A 20,106-nucleotide genomic window follows, 5' to 3' on the forward strand; every position below is an offset into this window, starting at 1 on the left:
CTAACTATGAATGAAACTGACAGTGTCATGAAAGAATTCCATGCAGGGGACTATGGAGGGCACTTATATTGGAAGTCCACTGCTGATAAAATACTAAGGGATGGTTTCTATTGGCCCTCTTTGTTTGCTGATGTGAGAAAGTTTGATGTTTCATGCCATAAATGCCAAATCTTTGAAGGCAAAAGAAAGCTTCTCCCCTTGCAGCGTATTTCAACCGAGAGACCTTTTCAACAATGGGGTCTTGACTTCATTGGAGAAATCCATCCATCCTCTTCTGGCCAGTATAAGTGGATTCTAACAACCACAGATTACTTTACCAAGTGCATTGAAGCCATCCCATGTAGGCAAGCCAATGACTCCACCATCATCCAATTCCTTGAAACCAACATTTTGTCCAGATTTGGTTGTCCTGAGAAGATCATTACAGATAACGTTGTTGCCTTCAAATCCAAGAAAATGATCAGTTTTTGCTACACATTCCACATTACCTTAGGCCACTCCACAGCCTATTACCCTCAAGGGAATGGCTTGGTCGAATCATCCAACAAGAGTCTGATTAACATCATTAAGAAAGTCTTGGAGGAGAACAAGAAGAACTGGCACAAAAAGCTTGTAAATGCCCTATGGGCAGACAGATTGTCAACCAAGAGGTCCATAGGGATGAGCCCATATGAGTTAGTCTATGGCATGGAGGCCAAGTTCCCCTCTTCTTTGGGAATCCCTGTTATCAAATTGTTGCAAGAAATGCAGGTAGAGCCAAATGATATCCAAAGAAGAATAAACCAAACCATCCATTTGCAGCAAACAATAGAGAAAGTGTACGACAGAGCTCAGATTTTACAAGAGAATCTCAAGAAAATGTTTGACAAAAGAACCAAGGCCGAAGATTTCTACATAGGCAACAAAGTCTTAAGATGGGATTAAATAAGAGAGGACAAAGGAAAGCATGGCAAGTTTGATTTCCTGTGGAAAGGCCCCTTTATTATTTCTACTGTTCAAGGTAACAACACATATTTTCTGAAGAATTTGGATGGCATCACAGCTGAAGAAGGCCTTGTCAATGGCCGAATGCTAAAGCACTATCATGATCCCATTTGTTGAAGGCAGCATAGTTCTGTATACTATCTGTACATTAATATTAGTATTTTCAGCACTTTTTCTTATAACAGGCCAATAAGAGGGAACAATGCAGCAAATTTTGAAGGAAAGATCAAAGAAAGTTCTATTTCAGATCTCTATTTTTGAAATAATTACAAAGAAGTGCTCAAGCGGATTTCAATATGATTACAAGCACCCAAAAGGCAAGAAGCGGAGCTGGAATTTTTCTGCAATTTAGCTCAAAAGAATACTGCATATCAGCTTATGAGAATTCAGTCAAAGGCATTGACAAGAAGGAAATTTTCAGTTTACAGCAACAAGTGAAGATCAAGGCATTCTGACCTGCTGCTCTTGGCTTTTCATCCTGAAAAACCATCCCCAAGTGGAGCCACTGTTAGCCTCCTATTGCAATAGGTCTCATATTTCATGATTGACTATTTTACATGCCAAATATGTCATATTTTCATGCTGCAAGGTTCCATATTTCCAAGAAGTTCCATTTTGAAGAATCATACCATTTTTGAAGAGTTTTACAGATAAGGGAAAGCCAAACAGCTTAATCTTAGCTTTCCCTAGGTTTAAATTGCTTGTTTTAGAAGATAGAGAATGAATATCTATCCAAACAGCTTAAACTTGGTAGATCAGTAGCTAAGTAGAGAAATGAAGGAGCCCAATTGCTTAATCTAGGCCCTTGGAAGACATAAGGGTACATTTAGATAGGAGGGCAGTCAAAAGAAAAAAAGATAATCAGGGTCTACAAGTCTAAGTGCACCCATGCAAAAAGAAGAAAAAATGCTAGGCAAGTAGGCTGGGTAAGTAGTTTTGTGGTTGCAGAATCAAGCTATGTGATCCATTTCATGTTTTCAAGTGTTATATCTATTCAGATCACAGTTATGAGGCACTTTTTCATTTGGAGGAACTCAAGCGAGGCATGTCTAACTCCCCCTTCTTCTTATTCCCCAAATCACTCACTAACATCCCCTTGAGGACCTTGGGATCTGCCCAACCTGTCCTGTTACCACTTCATTTTTTGTAAAATACTAAGTCAAGCTTTGACTTTCTTTAGTGAAAAGAAGCCACATTTCTTGTGTAAAAATCATTTCTCCACAGTCCATTCACTTCCTATGTTTAAAATTTCAGTTCACAAACTTAGCCTCTCCCCTACACTTCACCTCACAAATTCATATTAACTTCTAACATTATTATGTAAATCCCTATCTATTTTCCCTTCTCCTTACTAAAAAGCACTAAATAGCTCCCCTATGTACATATCCCCTCCCTCTGGTTGAAAGATAACCTTGACTATGCTTGGGAATCGCTAAGTTTTCCTGAAACTTAGCCAGAACCCTCAGGTTGCCTCTCAAACCATCTTCTAAAAATGCATTAGGACTCATTCATATGCATAAAATTCTCCTCCAAATGTATAAAATCCATCTTTGGCCGTGTTTTACCTTTCCCAAGGCATAAACCCCTTTTTTGGCCATAAACCCTTCTCAAAACACAAAACCCTTCTCAAGTGCCTTTGAACTCCTCCAAAGCGTGAAATTCCTTTTTAGGTTATCGGACCCCTTCCGAGGCCTCAAAAACCCGTATTTTCCAAAGTTTTGACCTCCCCACACATAAATATTAATTTAATATTCGGGTGGGCCCCCGCACATAAACCTGCCGCCAGCTCCACACTCTGTCAACCCTCCGATGCACCCGCCCAGATCCAACGGCTCTCGGCGGTTTCGGATCCGCCCTGATGATCGACGGTTATCCTCCAATAGCCTGGCGGTTTTGCCATCGTACAGAAGACAGGTGTCCGCCTTTTATTGCGTCGGAGCCCCTCTGACAATTACCGCTCTCGTACAGAAGGCGGTCCAATGAAACCACAAACCGCCTTCTGTCTCTCTGCCCCTGACGTCATCGCCACGTCAGCACTACGTCACCCCCGCATCAACTCGCCACTACGTCCTGTGCCACATCGTCACCCTGCCGTACTGCCACGTCACCTTGCTGACGTCACCCTGCGACGTCACTACCGTACCGAGACCCACCGCTGACGTCATGCTGACGTCATCACCGAAAAAAGGCGCGAAGGGCAAAAATTGCAGCGAGGGATGCCCGGAATGAAAAATTGAGGCAGTTTTTGATGCGAGATTAGCGCTTCGCTAAGAAAAAATGGTCAAAATGGAAGGTTGCCTATTGCTCGGCTACCAGCAGGCCCGAAAATTCGCAATTTGACAGGATTTCTTCATGTAGGTTCAGAAAAGGGGCGATTTGACAATTTCAAGAGTATCAGATGAAAGACGAAGCCCAGTTTAAATTAAAGAGTATGATTGAAGCGGCAAAGAGTATCAGATCGGCAATACCAAAGCAGGTGAACATTAAAGGCCCCCAAGCAAAGTCAAAGAAAGCGGTGAAGCCATTTAAGGCTCTCAGATCACAGTTAATGCACATCAAAACCACTCGAGAGCAGGGGATCAAAACCCAAAGCACAGTTATGGCTAAATGAACAGCACAGAGCCATAAGGACACCATATTAACTCATTTTGATACAGCTGCCTCCAGCGCAGCTCAAAGATATTTTCTTGCATTAATTTCAGGACAAAATTAGGTTAAAGAACTCATTTCCCTCGGACCTATTTAAGGTATGATGTAATAGATATTTTTAGATATTTTCCCTATATAAACCACCCTAATTCATTGTTTAAAGGGTTGGTTGGTTGATATTCCTCATGCTGGACTTGCGTTGTATTTTTGAGAAGCTCTGTAATCAAAGACTGCTGGAATGCTTTGGATAAAGAACTGACTGTTGTGTTATTAATGGCTAAAGAGTGACTGTGGAATTCATGTGCTACTACATGGCTCAATAAGTTTTTCTACCTCTATTTACAGTTTTCATATGTTTATGCACAATTGTGTTACCATCTAAATAGCAAGAAAAAAGAATAGCTTAGGTTTTGCTTGACTGCACCCTATGCTCAGTTCTTGTTATTTCTATATGTTTTCCTCAAAAATGGTTATGAATATGCATACTTAAATGATCATGTTTACCCTGTTTCTTTCACATATGACTGTTTTTAGGAATTCTTTACTGCTCCTAGACAAACTTTCATCCACCTTCCCTCTCTGTTAGCTAATGAAAGATTCTTAGTTGCCTTTCATCTCTGACCTTCATTCCATCTTTATTCCAGCCTGATATTGTTCTATGTGTAGCTATCCTGCTCTATATTCCTCTTGTGACCAAGAAAACGCAACAGCGAGCCCTAGTCCATGACTCCATGCCCAATGGTTTGAATTTCTCACACTATGCATCCCAACTTTGCTTAAAAACATCTCCTTCCCACCAAAATCAAAACAAAACCTTTGTGCACCATAACTAGCCTAAAATCAACCCAAAACAAAGTTAAAACATAAAGAGAGAGCCCTATCTGACTGCAGGTAGGCTAGGACCTGCAGCCCAAAGATTGGTTTGTGGTTACCTCGGCCGTATCCCTTAAGGAGCCAAGGGACAACCTGAGTGATAACACACCATTACTGGACACATCAAACATTGTAGAACAACTCACACCAACAGAGCTAAACCCTGACTTCATGGAATAGACCATAACTGATCGAATCATTGACACGCAGATCAAGAACACTCGCAAGCAGAATATCCAATTGTGTCGAGTTGTCAAATTTGGCCAACTCTTGTACCAAGGCAAGTGGCTCACCAGAAACCAAGTTTAACAGAAGTTTCATCATCTCATGGAGGCACTCAATGCAATGGGGACCATTTATTTCTAAGGGAGGAGGACTGATTCAAGTGGATATTAGTAGCCACCCACCTATTCCACTTGGACCCTAATCATTGTTTCTTTCAGGTTCCTTAATTGTAGCATAGTTTACTATTTTTTGCATTTTTTCAAGTATTAAACTTCTGGAGCCATTTTGAGACTCTAAACAACATTTTTTTGTTTTGAAAACTAACAAGATTGTAGTCGAAATTTGTAGTCCTTGGATATATCTTTCTAACGAGGTATCGTACACATCAAATGGAGATCGTATGCCAAAGTTACGACCCTGATATGAAAATTCCAAAACTAAAATCTTATTGCAGCAACTAGTATTATTTCTTCTAATTGATAAATTAATTATTCAGTTTATTGCTACAGCAATATCGAAAAAAATGCATTGCAACATTCACAAATAAAACTGCGGAAAATAAATAGTGTTGGAATTGAGAAAATACTAGCACACACACAATAAAAATAATGCAATTATTTTTTTGACAAAAGTCCCCGTCAAAACCCAATGCAGGAAAACTGGTGCAACGAATGAGGGTTTTATTTTATTATGCAGCAATGAGATCTGAGTACAATATATGGGTGCCCAACTTGCAATCCAAATAGCAAGTAAATCTGGCCAAAATTAATTATGGGAATTACCCTTCTTCCACAAGATCCCGGCATGAATTCTCTTCAAAAACTAGTCCTTCTGGACCCTCTACATCAGCGTTTGTGTTGTTCTATGCATAACCTATGACATCTAGCCTCTGAATTGTCTCTCATGAATTTGTTATGCCTATTTCTGCTAAGGAAATCGCTTCTCCAGCACTCTGAACCCTCTTCCCAACCTCTAGAACTAGAAACGAATTTCTCTCCAGCAAATTTGAATTGCTTCTGAAGCACTGCGCAATCCTCTGGATTGCCTCACTGGGAATAACTCGGCCCCTTGCTATTGCCTCTCCGGATCTAGAAAAAAATCCTTCAGATCACTGTCTATGCCCCTCACTAACCCTGCTTTGATCTCTGGCTCTTCGACAACTTTTGTTGCTCTCTCGAAATCAATTTGCCAAGAAAATTGAACTATGTAAGTGTCTTCTCCAAGTGCCCATCGACTTTTTCTTATAATCCTCTATTGGGACTCCAACGTCCAATATTAAAACGTAATCACGGGCTAGGATCATCTTGAATTCGATCTGTGTGAGTTTCTAGATGATTCTCACCTTATTTCAATTAATACTATTTAATTAACCATATTCCCTAAGTTTAGACTTAGGAAATATTTTAAAAATGACTAATAATCTAATTGAGACATTTCTAGGTAGAATTTCCAAAAACGATTTCTGGGTTTTGGAGATCTTATGTATTTTAGCCTCTCCACCAAATTTCGTGGTTAGAACACATATGATTCTACAAAACTAACACTCGAGAAGTTGATGTACCAATTTACCCCAACACAGCGTGCAAACTTTTGCCACTTCATCTCTTAGGGTTGGGTTTTTGGATGTTTAGGGTTTTCCATTATTTCTCAATAATAAATAAGAGTCCCATTGTAACATAATTCATAAGGCATGTAACCACCACATCTCTTCTCAAAAATGAGCTACCATCGCCTGAGCTAATTCATATCCATTCTACATGTAAACAGTGTTCAATATTTGTTATTAATAAATTGAAGTTCTATATTCGTTATATCTCTATGTTTTTGTTTATATCTGTATTTAATTTCGTTCCTTTTTAATTGGATCAAACTTCTTTCGCTTGTATTTTGGAACATGAATGTATATGGGACACCCAAAGATTCTGAGATGGTCTACACATGGCTTCTTTCCTGTGAATGCTTCTCACAATGCCATATTATCAAGGATTCTATGAGGACTTCTATTTTGTATCCATATTGTTGTCATGGTTGCTTCTCCCCATAGAAATTTTGGTAGATCTTTGATCAAATATCATAGTCCTTATGCATTCTTCAATGGTTTTATTTATCCTTTTTGCTACTCCATTTTGTTCGAGGTTGCAGGGAACAATGAGCTCCCTCTTAATACCTACTTCTTTACAATATGCTATAAGTTCTTTTGAAGTGTATTCACCTCCATTTTCGGATCTCGAAGTCTTTATCTTTCTTTCAGTTAAGGTCTCAACTTTGGATCTACTTTTCAAATACTTCGTCCTTTGTCTTGAGAAAGTAGAGCCATGTCTTTCTAGAGTGATCGTCAATGAAGGTCACATGGTAAAGATGGCCTCCAAGAGCTTTATTAGACATGGGCCCACAAACATTAGAATGAATGAGGTCTAATATTTCCTTAGACCTTGTGTCATTTCTTGTAAAAGGTTTCCTAGTATTCTTCGCCAAAGCACATCCCTTGCATACTCCATGATCTTCCTTGATGTTGGGGATGCCCTTTACCATTTTACTAAGAGATGGTATTATCTTGTAATGAATATGCCCATATCTTCTATCCCAAAGCTCGATGGGATTGATCTCCATGTGAACTAGGGCTTGAGGAGATAGTGTTATAACTCTATATAGTCCTCCTTCACGAACTTCAATAACCTTTGCCTTTTCAATACTTGAATCCTTTCCCTAAACAGGAACTTTACAATCTACAAAAGAAACCATATCTTCTTTATCTTCTAAACAAGAAATGGAAAGTAAATTCTTTTTCAAACCTGGGACATAGAGAATGTTGTTGAGGTGTAGCTTTGCTCCACTTTCCTACTTCTTGCAATTTTTATGATATTGAGCCCCATCTTCAAATAACTTTCCATTGAGAGAGACCTTTTCTTCCAAAATTGTTTTTCCTTCCTTCAATTGATAGCCAACAAAGTAATCTTCAACTAGCCCTTCTTTCATATTAGCTTTGATACCATGTTAAGAAATCAATGCTTATAGGAATTAGGGTTTGACTCCTCTTCCTTGATAATTACTTGTGATTTATGTTGTCTTTGTTTACTTCTTTATTATTTTATCTTTCATCAAACATTTACCAAATTAAATGTACATGAAGACAACAAGAACAAGAGACACAAGATGCACACACTCAGCCAGGGGAAAACCCCTCCAAGGGGAAAACCCAGTCCAACTCTTCCACTAGTAGATTCAAATCAAGATGAGACAATCCAAGACCTTTTAGACCTAGACAAAGACCTCCTCCAATCACCAAGTCATCTCTTCCTTCCAATAGATGATCTCTATCAAAGTTTCCATGTGTCAGCTTCTTAGTTGCATCTTCAATCTAGAATTTTGGTCGCCATCTATAGATTTTCGACCCCCAGCTTTAGAATTTCAGACCTGCAGTAGATTCAGAAATTTTAGCCCCATCTACAATCTAATAACTTCGCATGTGTGAGATAGAGATGCCCAAAAACTCCATCCTTGGCTTCTACAGCTTTTTCATTCTCTGCTCAACTTCACTCTTCTTTTTCTACCTCTTTCTCTTGTAAATCGAACTTGTTGAGTGTGTCCTTCAAATGAGTTGAGTTGCCTCTATATATACTCCTGCTAAGTCAAATAGCCCTAATCCAGACCGGCGTCATGAGGACAGGGCCGACTTGGTGTGGAAGTGACAAATGACTCTTTTGACTCAAAAATAATTCTTTTCACATGATACAAAAAACCCAAGAAGGGTCTAATAAAAATGACAATGACTCTATTGACTCGTGACAAAACCTAGAAGCCTTCAATGGAAGCTTTGACTTAAAAATAAAGAAAAGAGCATGAAACAGATGCTTCAAAATAATTTTCTTTTACAATAAATTTCTTTTTTCTTTTCTTTTCATCAAGTACAATTATGAAGGCCGACACTAGTTACATTATTCAACACCAATCAGGGTTGATAACGAGGCTACAAACTAGTAGTAATGGTTTTAATTAGAAATCAAATTATGAATTGATTTGGAGATCATAACTAAAAACAATAAAGTTGTTTCAATATGCATAAAAGCATTTCAATCATAAAATATATTTACCATGCCTCCCAAACATCATAAAAATGAAAAAACAACATAACCAAAAACCCACTAACTATGGCCAAATAAATCTAAATATTGGTTTAACATTTAAAGGTCCAGAAGAAATCATTTATATATTCAAAAAGCCATTTGAAAAAATCAATGGTGAAGAATTTGATAGCAATTATACACCCACAGAATCATCTCAGAAAAAACTTTGTCGAGAAACCTTGCATGCTAACTACAAATGCCAGATACAGTGAAATTCCACAATGAATTGCAACTATGAATTCAAATTCATCACTTCCATATAAATAATAAACATCTAAGTGCACCTGAACTCTCAACGAAAGCTTCTCCTAACTAAAATTTCACAAAAAAATCACCATGAATACGCAAAAATTAATATCTGCATCAAATTATTAAGATCATTCCAGACCTATGAGACTAAGTCACGATAATCTAAATGTATAACATTTACTTGCAATAAGAGTGTGTATCTCCAAATAACATTTACATATTTATATTCTAAATTATTGCAATATCAGTGTTGCACAATTAGGAGATTTTGTGAGAATTGCAATTTTGAAAAAATGAATGAAACTACAAGTCAAATTCCTAATAAACAAGAAACCACTCGATCGCATAGACCAAATAAAATTGTGTGAGATTAAAAAATGCCAAAAAAATATTTGCCAAAAAGAGTTAAAATATTTGCATACTAAAATTCAGTGTCATGAAAATAACACAAACCACTTTCATGTCATGAAAAGAACACAAAACACTTCCATGAAAGCTTAGAAATGAGCCATCAAGAAACAAAGCCCACTTCCAAATGTTCCTCCAATAATCATTTCAGGTGAACTCCATCAAAGAAGACCTACATTATATTGATGGGTGAACAACAAATGCCAACTGCAGTGTATACTTCCTGATTAAGTTGTTTGAGTATTACAATGGAACAAACAGCCCTAAAAGGAAAACGGCAAAATATATTCATTATACTCCAACGTGCAACGTGCTTCGACTGCATGGAAAGGACAAACAAATAAGAAGAAAACCATTCGAGGTGCTTGTCATAGACCAATTCGTATTTTGAAATTTATGAAGGCTATGAAATAAGCATCCCCATCTCGGCTGCAGTGTGTTTTTCTGGATTGCAGGACCATGAAATGATACACTACATGAAATGCATGGCCCAACTGATTTATCATACGGAAGAGCCCTACTGATATTCTCTTGTACTATTCTATTGTAGTAGACTAACACAATATACCGGATAGTCAAATAACAGTCATCAATGCATAGCCTAACCAAGCTGTCCTCTATTCTCTTGTAGAGCCCCACAGAAGTGCAGCAATTATACCATAGTTCAATTAATAAAGCCGGCATCTGCCATTGTCCATTAGTAATAGTCATTTCTGAAAGTGGAGTTGGCTCTTCACAAGGCAAAATGAAAAATGGCAGTCCTCTATGAGGGTCAGAAAGTTGCAATACACAAGAATTGTCCAACGCGGCACACTTCCTCAAGGCAAAATGAAAAATGGCATTCCTGTATGAGGGTCAGAAAGTTGCAATACACAAGAATTGTCCAACGCGGCACACCTCCTCATGTTTGCGGTTTCGGCCATTAACTTTGTAAAAAGAAAAGCATCCTCAATGAAAAACATTTTGAGAATTCCTGTGGGTTGATCACAAATACTTTACAATAAAGTAAGTGATAAAGACAATGGCTAGCATGGTAATCAAATGGGCCTTGAATCTCGATTGGAATTGTATGTTTCATTATTTTGCGTTCCTATATTACGGAATATTTTTGTTTAGTGAGAACATTATAGCACAAAACAAATTTATGCTATGTTGTGCCAAGTTTCCAGGAAGGGAGCACGGGAGTGAGGAGACACATGGGAGCACGGGAGTGAGGAGACACATGGGACATGTGGGAGCGTCCTCAAATTTTAGGAAAATTCGGGGGGACAGGATGCGTTGAGGTCCATAGCTTATGGTCCATTTTTTAAATTATAAAAATAATAATGATATTTTTTAAATTATAAAAATAATAATGATAAAACACCAGCAATAACAATTCATCTATTACAAATTCATTATTGTGCAATTGAATGGAAATGTTAAACTCCCACCAATTCTAAAATCCTGAAAATTGTTAATTGAAATTTGAATATGGGATATGCAATTTTATTGGGATATGCAATTTTATTGAATATGGGATATGTAATTTTACTTTCTTCATATGATGTATGAAGTTGGAACCACTCTCAAACATCCTCTGAAAATTGTTAATTGAAATTTGAATATGGGATATGCAATTTTACTTTCTTCATATGAAATATGAAGTTGGAACCACTATCAAACATCCTCCAAAAATTAATGTTAATGTTAAAATTTCAAGTAAAACTTTAAAATTTTAATATTACCATTGATGACAATGTCAAAAACTTAGCTCTATCCCTGATCTTTGTTCTGTCCTAAAGGGTTGTTGGAGAGAAATTTCCCATGTGTTTCCTCAAATTTCCCCAAAAGGAGAACATGGGGAAATCTTTCCCCAGATGCCCTTTGTACGGGGAGCACACTCCCACCCGGGGAACACAACCCCACGGAACACTGAATTTATCTTACCACATATGTAAAATTTCATCAGCTGCGGCTCCTAATTATCATTTCAATGTGTAACAACAAAGTTATCCCAGTTGAATCGATTTTTACCAGGCCATTCCTACCCGAGTTCATCGAATTAATTTTACTCCTTTCAACTGTCGAGGCTAATAGAAATAAAAGCGCACAAATCTCCTTCATCTCTATTAGAGAAATATTTATGGATCGCATATTTTCTATTATAGCTCAATTATTGGCAAAAATCTATGTAAAACTGAGAAAACATTAAAATATTAATACAGACAAAGTAAATAACTAAACATAATGAATGCTCAAAAAGAATGAAGCACTGCAAGATTATAAGAATCAACAGTTCAAGTTACATCGGCATACAGCCTTGAATATGGTGCCAGCACAATAAATTTTATTCCAATTCTCATCAAAAATTGCATACATGCTATGCAAAGTGTAGAGGGTATCTCTCTACCCTTTTACAAACCACCTACACCTGCCAAAAACATGGCAACCTGCAAATGCTTAGGTATCTTGAATCATTTTCAAAAAATGCCCACTATATTTTTCTTACATCATTACCGGCCTTCTCTCGAGGAACCACTCCTGCCATTCCATGCCCAAGGACTCTTTGGTCGAAAATTGCCTTGAAGATTAGAATGGCCTGACTCGGATGTGCTGTGAGATGGATTTTGTGCTTGACGAAAGAATTGATGTTCACCTCTTGCATCTGGTGTCCAAATATTTCTAGGGGAAATCATCGGGGCCTTGGTTATATTTCTCTGAGAGTAATTACTAGGAGGTGGTTTTGGGTGAACCCGCTCAACATGTTCTGGCCTTGCTAAATTTGGCAGAACAGGCGGCAAGTTATTATTAGGATAACTTGGAGGAGGATACAAATTATCTAGTCTTGGAACATGTCCCTGGTGGGGAGGCAAACAACCATTTTTTGTGTGATCTCTTCCAGTATCCCTTCCAAAATCCATTACCAAGCTCCTTATGCGATCAAGCGAACCAGGATTCCCCTTATCATTAAAAGCACCACAAGACACAAATCCACTTGAACAGGAAGGGTTATGGTCACGCCTCTCTAGAAAATTACCTTGAGTGCATCCTGAATTATTGCTTGAGGAAGCTTGCATACTCTCAGTGACCAGCACAGCAGGAATAACTGGAGCAATAGGTGCTCTGCTGTGCCCCTGCTGCACAGAACTCTGTCCGGGAAAAGACTGCCTATTTGATGCTGAACCTTGAACCATATTCTGTTTAGTCGGTTGACCAACTGGAATCATACCAGACACTGGTCCACTTGTTCCTTTCAAAGGGCTTTGCTTAAGAGCAGGATGAGCAATTACCGCGGCACCAGATGTTACTCTTCTATTAGTTTTCAATAAGCCATGTTCTATAGAATTGAAGGATGAAACCCCAAAACCATAATTCTTTGTATTTCCATCATTTGACTGGTTTTGTACAGTAACCACTGGCCAAGTGGGTAATTGAGATGGACCAGAAGTCTTCACAATATCAGGCCGCAAGTCCTTATTTGGAATGAATACAGGCTGTACCCGTGGAATGACAGGTGGCAGCCTAACTTTATCTTGTTGAGATGAATTGTTTTCAGTCCTATGTAACTGTTCTTGTGGCTCCCGTATTAAAACTTCCTGATTATCTTGAGAAAATGTAAAAGCCTCTGATGTGGAATCATGGGTATGAAGGGGCAAATTTTGTGTGATCTGTAACCCAAGGTCAGGAACTTGTCCATTTTCATTACTTTTTCTGTGTTCGCCTCCGTAACATGAATTTGTTGAAGCATGATGACTCGATTGTGAAATATAAACAGATGAAACGACAGCATTAGTTGACATCTGTTCAGCCTGAAAGAAAGCACATTCCAAACGATTATACAAAACATCTATGTGAATCTTAATGTCAAAAGATGCAGTAATTAACAAAACACACAATGTAAAGCAGAAACCAAATCTAATGGCTTTTGCTGAAGAGATTATGAAAACTACTAACGTTCACATCTAATTGGTCACCCACATTTAGAATGCACATGCATATCATGTTCCTGTTGAGTCGTATATTAAAACTTTTCTGATATTGAAGTCATTACTTTGGCTAACTTCAAGCATAGTCACTTCAAAGCCATTTCCAGATATAACTCTTATATTATGATTTTTTTCACAATCTTTAAATTTTCATTGCATCATAATTCAAGTGAGGAAAAGAAAGAACCGTTGATTTCAATCTCATAAACTGATGAGTTCAAGTGCAATAGTTTATATCTAATACTCAATTTTGATATTTATAATTACCATATCAAGCAATTTCCTTTATACAAAATGGTGTTAAAATTTAAAAGCCCTTCCAACCCAGGGTCTTGATAGACTTGAGCAGGTGTCACATTGGCAGGCAATTTCTTGAAGTAGGGATCCTACTTATTTACTTTTAATTTTCATAGCTAATAAATCATATGCCAAACAAAAGTTCTTAATCAGAAATCAAAAACGGCATGACAAAGATAGTTGATTGGATTCCCAGAAAACTAAATTTGAGATGCAATAAACTAGGTAAAACCATACCATGAACCATTTAGATTTATATGAATTATTTCCAATTATATGAAGCATGAATTAATTAGGGGAAGCCACACAGTTTTGTAGTTACTATTTACAAGTATATCAAGCAATAACCTATTATGCAAGATCTTGATAGACCTGAGAATATATCTTTCTTGTAAGTTATTTTTGGGACTAAAGACTCCTATCATCGATTTAATAGGCCCATAAATCAGACCATGGGACAAGAGGTTCTCAAAATTTAGCATATTATTACCCTAGAAAACGTTCACTTATTAATATTTTAATTTGTACAGTGACTGCTCAGATAATAGTTAACACACAAAACCAGTAAAAGTGCAAACCCACCAGTCCTTTAAAAGATTGTATGACAGATGCTGATGATACACTATCCTTCATTTGTTCTTCCTGTTTTATAACCTCGGCATTAGCAGAACCTGTGCTAGAACTACAATCCTCTTTGTTTGAAGTAAAATTGGAAGCTGTGCAAGAGATTTCTTGTCTTGTGCTGCTAGCCTTCAAAATATCAAGCAAAGCTACTGTTTCTTCTTTACTGAAGCGTGCACCTTGCTCTGAAGTAAGAGCAAACACTAAATCAGGATTCTTTAGCAGTACTGCTAATAATTCAAGGTCAGGAACAGGATCTTCATTAGTGCTTGTTGTAACTTGCTTCAATGATGTTATTAGAGGATCTGAATTGGAATCTGTGCATGAAGAAACTTCCATGGTACCTACAGGATCATGCATACTGCTGCAAGTTTTATCATTAGAAATTCCTACCAAATGATTATACAATCTAGTAGAACCTTCAATTTTTACATCATTCACAATTTCTGTAAGTTGCTGCCTCTCATAATTTCCAAGAGATACTACTTTTGTGCTATCATCAGTTACAATAGGTTCTATTGGAATCTCTGGAGTCAAACTATCATCATAATCTAATTCAATGTCCCAGGGCTCCTTAGGATCAGATGGAATAGACTCTTCATTTAAGTAAACTGCTTCCTTTTCCCGCTTAACACGTTCACACTGAAATTCCACCTCCTTGCTTTCTTCCCCGCTAGCAAACCTCCAAACATGATCAATTATCATCTCTGGGAAAATATTGACAAGATTGTCAGTTAGATATCACACATTAAACAAAAGTTGTATGTAAAATTCAAGTTAAGCGCAATAAACAAGAAACTGCTGGAAAGGAAAACCTTTAACTAGAATGTATAAAAGATTTTGCATAGAAAACAAGATGAAAATCCATGGCCACCTGGAGGTGTTATCCAAAGAATTTGAACCTCTTCAATCTGTATACTCTCAGTCAAAGATGAATCTTCTGTAATAATGTGCTTTCCCATCTCCTCTACAAAATCCCTGTTTATAGCAAAGCTGTCACTGGCAGCTTCTGTAGCATGTTGGGACCCATGTGAAGTGACTTCTGAAATACTTGATTCTGGTGGACTGGCTTTGCTGCAGCTAGCTTTGTTGTAATCTTCTCCAATGGCTGATTCTGAAGGCTTTGTTTTCTCCAAATGATCATCATCCAACTTTGAAACATCAAGTTTACCATACCTGTTTTGCAACAAGTAAGCTTGCCTCTTTGCTTTCTGAATATCATCAGTGGAAAGGGGACGAGAACAACTTTTGGAAACTGTTCCACCAGCTTTGACTTTTCTCCTACTCATTCCTGGCATGGGCTCTTCTACCAGGCGGACTTTCCTACGTTCTTTTGTTTCTGCCATTACAAGTTAAGAAGACCATAAAATCTACTTAAACATACAGATGCCAAATTAGTCACTGGTCATCAAAGAATGGATCTTCCTACTGAGGTCCAATATCCTGATTTTCTCTAAGTTGCAGTAATATAGTTAAGAGCTAAGAAATGTGGAAAAAAATGAAACCAATATGTTTCTGCAACAGATAGATCATAATCAGTGCTTCCACACCTCGTAATACAACTTTAAGAAAATATCTGACTGAAATGCATGTGGTTTGTTACCTCCTAAACTCGCATCTCAAGTGGAAAAAGCCCGATCCACAGATGTGCAACATTGACATACCCATTAGGAGTTGTATCACTGCCACTTCAATACAACCTCCACTTCACTTTTGGTTGGCTCTCCAAAGGCCAAGTGGGGTATCCCTTAAATAATGCAAAGATTAAGTTATTTGGGCTCTCATAATCAGCATATAATTAAGGCATAACCCCCTCGGCGTTTAGAGAGCTAGCCAAAAGGAGGTTCTATTGAGGTGACAATGCTACGACTCCTAATAGTTACTTCAAGGTTGCATCCATGGGTTGGGATTGTTCCACTTATATGCATGTTTAGGATGTAACATTTTGGCACCATTAGCGGGGATAAAGTCCATAACTCAGATTTTCATAGCAATAACTTGTGTCTTTACTATTGATGAGTATGACTTAAATTTTGATTCATCTAGCTGCTAGCAATTCCATCAGAAAATACATATTCACTACCAGAAGTAATTTTCAAGGATTAATTCATCTTATTCCTAAAACAGAGAAGGTTTATACACGAAGATTAAAAAGGCTTAAAGCTAGGGAAGCTAATAATAACTTGGGAATTGATTAATTCAAGATACCATAAATTCATTTTCTAATAATACAAACTTTCTTAATCCTCAAAGAATAATGGTCACCCCTTGGTTAACTGATTGGTATAAGCCTTTTGTTTTCTCAACTATTGCCAGAAAACCCATGATCTCTACCTAAGTCCTCGGAGAAATGCCTTTATTTCATGGATACAATGCTATTAGTGCAAGTGATCCTAGAGATGCCTTCATGGATTTTATTAGAAATGAAGAAGTTGAACACCTTGACATCTTGTTTAAATGTTTTACTTCTCTAAAGAAAGATGAATGAAAATTGCTTACCAGTTTAGCGGACAATCGTATAAATACTCTTGATGATTGTAGAGATAATTTCTTCTCTAGATGGCTAGAAAAGATAATGTTTTTCTCTAGATGACTAGAAAAGATAGATGGTAGGTTTCTTTTAAAATACATTGACCAGTATAAAGAGGAATGAAAATGAAACAATTGATGAATTCAATATAAGGTTTGATAAATTAGTTCAAAACATGCCTCATGATCATCAACCTACCCCAACAATTGTTCTATTGTACTATTTGACTGCTTTTCAAGGACAGTTTAGCTTCTTCCTAAATCAATCAAAGCCAACGTATCTAAAAGATGATAAAGCCAAAGCTAAGAGTTTAGATGTCGATTGGGAAAGTCAGAATTCCTAACCCCACCCAGAGCTAGAGAGGAGCCTAATCCAAGAGCCATGCACACCACAAATCCAGCCCATGATCCTTTAGTCACTATAATGGATGTAATGAAAAGAATGTAAGAATATTTTACTCAACAAATTAATGCAATGCAAAATAGGTTGGCCTAAGTGGAAAGAAATCAACAACAAAATAGGTTTCCTCCTAGAAACAACATGGCCCTCCCCAAAATCAAAAACCTCCCATCACATTGCAACCAACTAATGTAGTTGATCATGAGTCTCCTCCATATTGCCAAGCTTGCCAAGATACTTTGAAATGATAAAAAATGAAGCAAATAAAAAAAAAGAGCAACAACTACTAGTATACTTGTAATAACTTGTTAGAAGAGAGGAAAGGTTATCGTTTGTCTCAAGAAAACATGAAACAAGTAAAAGACAATGGCATATATTCTGAGAAAGCTATTAGCAGTTTTGCGAGAGGGCCTCTCAAGAGGAAATTGAACAGTTGCAGGATAATAGACATAAAGGAATCACCTATTAAAGAAGAAAAAGTAATGTTCCTCAAATATATAAACAAAGCCCCATATGATTCAAGAGAAAAAATAATCAACCCGTTAAATCAATGCAAGAATGCCTCAAGAAGAACCTTCAACAAGTGCTTCCCCCTATATGAATTTCGATATAACAAATTGGGTTAGTAATGTTAAGGTCCCCATCCCTCTAACCAAATCAGTTAAGTTTCCATTGGTAAACACAAAGTTAAAGCAGCTCCTTGGCATCAAAAGGATTGTTGAATCAATTCAAGTCATTGATACGAATGAGGATCACCCTAAGGTTTTACAAACTATGGCTTGGGAAGGAAAAAGACACGGAAGTCATCTTTGTTGGAAAAGTAACTAGGTTCAGTCTTCATTATGTATATTTTATGTATCAAGCAAAAGAAGAAAGAAAATATTGATTTTCAAGCATGAGTTTCATGCTCCATTTAATGGTCATCTAGGTCAAGCATGCATTTCATGCTCCTAGGGTTTGTCAAGTAAAGAAATATTTGTCATGAGTCAAAAGAATTATTGTCATATGTAAAAGACCCGTTTGGGAATATTTGTATTAAGAAAGAAACATTATTTTTTATTTTCTAAATTCAAATTGGACTCCCAAGACCATGTTGGCCCTACTAGTGAAAGTCGGCCCTGAAGAGGCCTATTCGACCCCTTGAGAAGGGTACAAAATGAAAGAGACTTCGACTCATTGTACACCAACCACAAGCAACTTCTATCTGCACCTAGACAAGGAGAGTGAAGGATAAGGAAACAAGAAGAAATACCTAGTGAAGAAAGAAGACCTGAAATCTGCCCTATTTCTACCCACACATGTGAAAGTCTAGGGTTTTTGTGCAAGTTGCAGGGCAGAGAGTTGCAAACCTAAATTGAGGGTCGAAACTTTGATTGGAGCAGACTTTTGAAGAGGTTGACCTTCATGGACTTTGGTAAACGTTGTCTTGTTTGAAGAGATCATTTGGACGGCTGACTTGGGGCTTGAGGAGGTCTTGGACTTGGCCTTTGGGTCTTGGTGGTCTCATTTTGATTTGATTTTATAGGAAGAGTATTATTGAGGTTTTCCCTAGTTGTGGAGTTTTTCCCTGGCGTGGAGCCTATATCTTGTGTTCCTTTGGGGTTTTTGTGCAAGTTGCAGGGCCAAGAGTTGCAAACCTAAATTGAGGGTCGAAACTTTGATTGGAACAGACTTTTGAAGAGGTTGACCTTCATTGACTTTGGTAAACGTTGTCTTGTTTGAAGAGATCATTTGGAGGGCTGACTTGGGGCTTGAGGAGGTCTTGGACTTGGCCTTTGGGTCTTGGTGGTCTCATTTTGATTTGATTCTATAAGAAGAGTATTATTGAGGTTTTCCCCAGTTGTGGGGTTTTCCCTAACGTGGAGCCTATATCTTGTGTTCTTTGTGTTTTCTGATCTTCATGTTTTTTTTATAATGCCTTGTGAAGAAGTAAAACGAAATAATAAAATGCCAACAAATATCACAAGTAATTATCAAACAAGGAGAATCAACATTAATCTACAAATACCTTGATTTTCCAACATGGTATCAGAGCTAAGGTCGGTAAAAGGAAGCTTGAAGATCACTCTCATTGGCATCATTGAAGATATCTCTACAGTGGTTCCACCATTAAAGGCTACAAGAAGACCTTAACATCTTGAAAGTAGCTCTCTTAACAAGTCCTAATAATTGTGAAATTTGGTGAGAATGAAATGCAATAACAAGAAATATTGTGGGTGTTATACCTCTAACTTGAGGCAAGTTTTACTGTGTGAGTAATATCAATGTTGTTGGATACAAATCCGAGTTCTTCCTCTTGACATAAATATGAGTTTTGTTGATACAATTAATCCTAGAATAAGAACTAAGGTATAAGCAATGTAACAAGAAGTGTATTCCTTGAGCTACTAGACTGAGGATGGAAGTGAGTTTCTTGGGTTTTTGTATAGTGATAAAAAAGATACAAATAACAAATTATAAGAAGATATGAATGCCCGAGATTTGAGTCACTATAGATCCAAGTTACTTCAAAAGTATACATGATGCAAGTATATTACAATGTGTTTGATCCAAGCCATGACACCATGCTACACCTGTACAATGATATAAGTTACAATATTGAAGGTCTTTTGCCATACTACTGCAATCTAAAGATTCAGTGATACAATCTAATTCCTGAACTTTGATGCAAAGTTAAAATATTGATATGTGTTGTCTCTCCCAAAGGCAATGCATGACTATGATACAAATTCTCTCTAGGTTCAAAATGTAGTCCATGTGGAGACCAAACTTGAAGGTC

The 20,106-nt window shown here is 37.4% G+C and overlaps 1 protein-coding gene across 1 annotated transcript in view; it reads right to left on the reverse strand.

The window, feature by feature from the left end:
* Positions 1-11,742: 11,742 nt before the first annotated feature.
* The window catches only part of LOC149200091 (homeobox protein LUMINIDEPENDENS-like), a 213,205-nt gene continuing 204,841 nt past the window's right edge, over positions 11,743-20,106 (reverse strand). The window contains exons 12-14 of the mRNA XM_089402584.1: positions 15,273-15,737; positions 14,360-15,105; positions 11,743-13,303 (exon numbers count right to left, since the gene is read on the reverse strand). Coding sequence (XP_089258710.1) covers positions 12,008-13,303; positions 14,360-15,105; positions 15,273-15,737 — 2,507 coding nt within the window. The 3' untranslated portion in view covers positions 11,743-12,007. The remainder of the gene's footprint in view (positions 13,304-14,359; positions 15,106-15,272; positions 15,738-20,106) is intronic.

Source organism: Pinus tabuliformis, chromosome 2_1, assembly GCF_031772625.1.
Source record: "Pinus tabuliformis cultivar Carrire ecotype Pingquan chromosome 2_1, CPIR1, whole genome shotgun sequence".
Classification (NCBI taxonomy): Eukaryota; Viridiplantae; Streptophyta; class Pinopsida; order Pinales; family Pinaceae; genus Pinus; species Pinus tabuliformis.